The sequence below is a fragment of the Cebus imitator genome, unplaced genomic scaffold (assembly GCF_001604975.1).
Source record: "Cebus imitator isolate Cc_AM_T3 unplaced genomic scaffold, Cebus_imitator-1.0 Scaffold28, whole genome shotgun sequence".
Classification (NCBI taxonomy): Eukaryota; Metazoa; Chordata; class Mammalia; order Primates; family Cebidae; genus Cebus; species Cebus imitator.
In genome coordinates this window covers 5,016,956-5,023,156 of record NW_016107343.1, presented here as the reverse complement: position 1 = coordinate 5,023,156, position 6,201 = coordinate 5,016,956, and the positions used below count along the sequence as shown (strand labels likewise).

Genomic DNA, 6,201 nt, shown 5'->3' with positions numbered 1-6,201 from the left:
CAACCTGAAACTCCTAGGCTCAAGCGATCCTTCCACCTCAGCCTCCTGAGTAGCTGGGACCACTGGTGCCTGCCACCATGCCTGGTTAATTTTTAAAAAATTTTTGTAGACATAGGGGTGGAGGGGGTCTCGTTATATTGCTGAGGTTGGTCTTGAACTCCTGGCCTCAAGTGATCCTCTTGCCTTGGCCCCCAAAGTGCTGGGATTACAGGTGTCAGCCCCTGCGCCCAGCCCATGAGGTATCTTTGAGGTACTTGGACGTGTGCATCGGGAGCTCAAAGGAGAGGAAAGAGCTAGAGTTAGGAGCTTAGGAGTCAACAGGATCTAGGTGAGATGGCTTAGCAGGAGAGGGTTGTTAGACAGGAAGAAGGCCAAAGGCCAAGCCTTGAGAAAGGAGCCTGCCAAGGAGACAGAGATTGGACCTGAGAAGTCAAGTAAGATGAAGGCTGACGTGAAAAATACCTTCAGTGTTTGGTGACATGAAATCACCGGTAACTGTAGTAAGGGCTGTTTTATAGTGAAGGAATGGAGGTGAAACCCAGTTTTAGAATGGGTTGAGGAATACGTGGGAGGTGAAGAAATGGAGACAGCCTGGCTGAGAGCTTTGGTTGTGAAGGGAGAGGAGGGAGCTGGAGGCGGATGTGAGATTAAGGAAGTTTTTTGTTTTTGCTTTTTTTAATGAAGAGAGGAGCATCTGTAAATGACAACAGGAAGAATTCAAATTTGGTGGAGATGGGGCAGGGTGGTGTGGCTGTATCTATGTGAGGGAGTAGGGCTAATGAAGAGATGGGTGCCTGAGAAGGGAGGTGGCAGCTCGTGCGGAGCCTGGGAGGGACAGCCGCTGGCGGGTTGGTGTGGTTGGATGTGGGTGATGAGGGCAGCCCCATGCCCTGGCACCTGTGACTCAAGAGGAGAGCCAGCTGCTGGGCTCACCGGCTGCAGCCCCTTCATGGCTGCCTCTACTCCGGCAGCCCTGAACTACCCTGTTTCATAATGAGTGGGCAGTGCCTCAGGCCCCTGCCCTGTAAGAGAACCTCCACCCTTGGAATGGAGCAGGAGTGAGGAAAGGCTCCCAGAACTGGCAAGGGCTTGGATTAGAGGCGCTGAAGGACAGGACCAGAAATTATTTCTCAGGGGCAGGAGCACACCGCGGAGGGCAGACAGCCCGACATTTGCTCAGGAGAGAAGCCCAGCGTTTATTCTGGTTTTCTTTTTTTGTGGAAGGTGGAGAGGGGAGGCAGAGAGCAATGGAACCTGAAATCCTGGTACTGGGGTGGGTGAGAGGGATGGGAGTGGAGGGTGTCGATACTTCCTGGGCTAGGCCTGGGCCCCTTTGAGGTGGAAGAGGGAAAGGCTGGGGCTGGAAGGACAGCAAGAGTGCCCAGGGCCTCCAGGCTGGGGCGGGAGAACCCTGCAGAGAGCTCCCTCCTGCCCCGCCTCATCCTGTAGGGAGGAGTGGGGAGGTAGGGAAAGCCAGGGACAGCAGGAGCCCCCAGGTCAAAGCACCACTCCAGTGTAAAGCAGTAGCCATATTTTCCTAGAACTAGCCGGGTGGTCCCTCCCTTGCACAGACCACAGGGACTGTGTTTTGAAGGAGGTCCTCTTTCTTTGGGGTCCAGTGATAGCAGGGAGCCCTGTAATATGTGGCCAGTCCCCATGCTGGGAGCTGAGTCCTGGGAATGGAGAAGAGGGTTCCTGGGGAGAGAGAGGGTGAGTGAAAAGCCTTTTTAATCATTAACCTGGTTGATTTTATCTGAACTGCCGAGGCTCCCGGCTCTATTGATTTTCTCTGAAAGCACAGCATCTGGAGCTGGTGGCTGCCCAGAGATGGGGAGAGAGACCGTGGGTAGAGGTAGGGGAAGAGGGGCAGGGAGGGGAATGGAAACCAGGCCAGGAGTAGGGGACTGGGAAGGAGGGAGGAGACAGGGTCTGAGGGCTGGAAGACTGTCAGAGGAGTCTTTGGGGATGTGAGGGGGCCAGGAAGTCTAAGCAGGCACTGGGGGAGGGCGTAGCCAGCAGAGCCACAGAGGCACCACTGAGAGCAGGAAGGAGCCCGGAAGGATCTGGCAGAGAGGACAAAACTGAAGCCCAGAGAAGCACAGTGACCTGAGCAAGATGACAAGGTCAGAGCCTGCACCAAAACTGAGGTCAGTTGATTTTTTTTTTTTTTTTTTTTTTTTTTTTTTTTTTTGAGATGAGTCTCGCTCTCTCGCTAGGCTGGAATGCAATGGTACAATCTCAGCTCACTGCAACCTCCGCCTCCCCGGTTCAAGCGATTCTCCTGCCTCAGCCTGCCGAGTAGTTGGGACTACAGGCACGTGCCACCACACCCAGCTAATTTTTGTATTTTTAGTAGAGATGGGGTTTCATCGTGTTGGCCAGGATGGTCTCAATCTCTTGACCTTGTGATCCACCCACCTCAGTCTCCCACAGTGCTGGGATTACAGGCGTGAGCCACCGCTCCCGGCCAAGGTCAGTTGATTTTACTGGACTGAGGTGAGAAGAAATGAAGAAATGAAGGCCCCTGGGGTTGGGGAGAAGCTGAGGAGATGGAAAGTGTGCAAAAGAGGAGATGCAGTTTACAAATTACCATATTTCTGAGGACAGGGCCTTTCTTTTTTTACCTGTGAGGATATAGTAGACATTCAAAAATGGCTCTGGTCTGACTGAGGGTGGGGTCAGGCCATCAGAGAAGGAGGAAAGGGCCAAGTAGAAGTGATGCTAGAGGCCAGGCACAGTGGCTCATGTCTGTAATCCCAGCACTTTGGGACGCCAAGGCAGGTGGATCACCTGAGGTCAGGAGTTCGAAACCAGCCTGACCTGGTGAAACTCCGTCTCTATTAAAAACACAAAAATTAGCTGAGTGTGATGGTGGGTACCTGTAGTCCAGCTACTTGGGAGGCTGAGGCAGGAGAATCACTTGAACCCAGGAGAAGGAGGTTGCAGTGAGCCAAGATTGTGCCATTGCACTCCAGCCTGGGTGATGGGAGCAAAACACCATCTCAAAAAAAAAGAAGTGATGCTAGAAAGAGCTGGACAGCAGGGAACACCAAGAAGACACCTGTCCGTCTTCACTTAGCCAAATCCAGGGCCCTGACAAGATAGGTTTTCACCAGGACATTTTCTGGGGCTCCTGACTCCCCACTATTTCGGACAGTAGGACTTCTAGGTCTGTGTCACCTCTGAGGCAGAAGGCGAACCACATTCTGGTGACAGGGACAGAACCACACACATGGACACTGATGTGCCATCTTGGTCCTCACAGCTCCCCTCACCAGTGCAGTTCCTAGAATAGGTATTCTCTGAGCTGGAGGGGATAAACCAGACTGCTTCCTGGAAGTACAGAAAAGGAGCAGTGGGGATCTGAAGACAGGATCAGTCAGGTACACAGTGAGCAGGGGCGATGTGACGGTAGAGAGATATGGGAACAGAGAACACACATACAACATGGCTCTGAGATGATATGCAAAGTGTTATGACTCCATAGACTGAAGCAGATACAGCATTTCTTTTCTTTCTTTTTTTGAGATGGAATCTTGCTCTGTCACCAGGCTGGAGTACAATGGCGAGATCTCAGCTCACTGCAACCTATGACTCCCTGGTTCAAGCGATTCTCCTGCCTCGGTCTCCCAAAGTGCTGGGATTACAGGTGTGAGCCACCACGCCTGGCCCAAGCCCCCATTCTTTCTGTAACCTCAAGATGGTATAAAATCATCAACCATCTGGCTATTTCTTTGAGTCTTAAATTTTGTATGACTCCCATGCATGTTAGTTCTACTAATCTGCCTTTTTTCAGTTGATTTTTCAGCAAACCTTCAGAGGGTGCAGGGGGAAGTGTTCCTTTGGCCCCTGCAGCACCACAGGACCCCAGGTCTTGTCTGTAGTCATGGTGGTAACGGGAGCCAGCCTGGATCAGTCCTGCATCATGGAGCTTCACCCTGGACATTCCAAAGGGCAGGCTGTGGCTGGGGGCTGAGGGATAATAAAGGTGGTATGTCTGAAGTCTCCTGTCTATACCATCTTTTCTCTCCCCTTTCTCTGACAGCTCAACATCCTGGTGGACACAGGCAGCAGTAACTTTGCAGTGGGCGCTGCTCCCCACCCCTTCCTGCATCGCTACTACCAAAGGCAGCTGTGAGTCCTGGGGAGAACCCCGGGGAGGTTCCAAGGCCAAGAAGGGTCAGGGAGGGGTACAGAGAGAAAGGCTTGATCCTCAGATCCTTTCTTCTTACTAGGGAAGGGGAAGGGTGAAAAAAAGACTGACCAGGAGGGACAGGGTGAAGGGGGTGATTAGAGAAGCTACACAATGGGAAAAGGTGAATTGAGAGGCAGCCAGGAAGTGCTCTAGTACTGAGACAGGGCAGCCTCCTGTGGGAGGGAAAGGAAGGAGAGCAGCCCCAGGGCTCACAGAACAATCTTAGGGGGCTCATTTTCTCTGCCTGAATGGGGAGACGAACCCACATCCCCTCTGTCTCAGTTCTCTGAAAACACCAGCTAAACAGACCTCAGTGATAGCTCCCCTTGCTGTGTTCTTACCTAGGGGCCACTCCAGGTGGCTTTGCATAGTCCAAGGACATGAAGGAAAGGATCTTCCATAAACCCCTCTGCCTAGACCAGTATCAGGGAACTGAAAGCTAAGGATGTCCTCCATGCACCACCCAGAGTGCCACCAGTTGGATTCCACTTACTGGTGAAAGGGGGGTTGAAGTGGGCTTTAAGGTAAGAGGCAGTGAGGGATGATCTGGAACCCTCCTTAGCATAAAAGCAGGAAGAGGAAGGCATGAAAGGACAGCAAATGTCTGAGAAATCTGTGTGTGTGCAAACCTGAGTAGAGGCTTAAATCCTATCCTTGGACTTCTAGGCAGCTGGCAAAACCCACCTTCCCTGTTTCCTCCTTTAATGTCCCTACCTAAAAGAAGCAATCAGGGAGGAGGGTGCGGGTAGGATCGATGAAAGGGCATTCATTCCAGGTCCTCATGCCAGTTCCATCACTGCCCCTACCACACACAGAAGCCCTGGTTAGTGGTGTGATTAAACACAGGTGGGGCTGCCACAAGTTGAGCATGTTTCAGAAGTGGTGTGTAATACCAACCTGCTCTGCTGAGATGCTTGTGCAAATCCCTTCTCTAGAGCTTGCTGTAGAAATTTCACATTCACCCTGCCTGGCACTTTCTCTACCACTCAGATGGTACCACTAGGTCCCAAGGCAGTAAGAGAGTCAATGGTTCCTTTTCTCTGGGAGCTTGACAGAGCCAGAGGGCAGAAGAGATGCCCGCTAGCTGTCCCTACAGCGGCAGCAGCATGCACAATGCACAAAGCCCAGGATTGTTCTTCAGAGAGCCTGAGCTTAAGATCTAGGAATATGAGCTAGACAGGAGAGTGAGCCTCGGCAATAGTTCCCTTCATCTATTTGCAAGGCCACTTTACACTCTATTCTGGGTGATGGGTCTAGGGATGTTTTGCTGAGCAGTCTGAAAGCAGACTCTAGGATTCCCCTGAGATTAGATAAGGTGGTATTTGGGAGTAGGTTTAACTTAGACCCTATACCAGTTGTGATTAGGCATCCACAGATCTCTGCCTTCTTTCCACAGGTCCAGCACATACCGGGACCTCCGGAAGGGTGTGTATGTGCCCTACACCCAGGGCAAGTGGGAAGGGGAGCTGGGCACTGACCTGGTAAGCATCCCCCATGGCCCCAACGTCACTGTGCGTGCCAATATTGCTGCCATCACAGAATCAGACAAGTTCTTCATCAACGGCTCCAACTGGGAAGGCATCCTGGGGCTGGCCTATGCTGAAATTGCCAGGGTGAGAGGAACAGGGCTTGGCCCTACACACTGTCTGCACACTGCACACTACACAGAGAAGGAATTAGGAGAGAGGAGAGGAATTAGCCGAAGGAGGGAAACAATCAATTTAAAGGATTATTTAACAGGGGTATAGGATGGGAGTCTAAATTTTAGCCCTATAGAGGGTAGAACTAGAGTGAGAGAAGCTGTGATAGGCACAAGAATAAGCTGCAGATGGAACCAAAAGAGAGCCCGCATAGCCAAGTCAATTCTAAGCAAAAAGAACAAAGCAGGAGGCATCACACTACCAGACTTCAAACTATACTACAAGGCTACAGTAATCAAAACAGCATGGTACTGGTACCAAAACAGAGATATGGACCAATGGAACAGAACAGAGGTCTCGGAGGCA

At 51.6% G+C, this 6,201-nt stretch overlaps 1 protein-coding gene across 1 annotated transcript in view; it reads left to right on the top strand.

Annotated features, from left to right (window-relative positions):
• Positions 1-6,201, top strand: part of BACE1 (beta-secretase 1) — a 30,443-nt gene that overhangs the window by 15,662 nt on the left and 8,580 nt on the right. The window contains exons 2-3 of the mRNA XM_017523376.2: positions 4,046-4,134; positions 5,592-5,808. Of these exons, the coding sequence (XP_017378865.1) occupies positions 4,046-4,134; positions 5,592-5,808 (306 nt within the window). The remainder of the gene's footprint in view (positions 1-4,045; positions 4,135-5,591; positions 5,809-6,201) is intronic.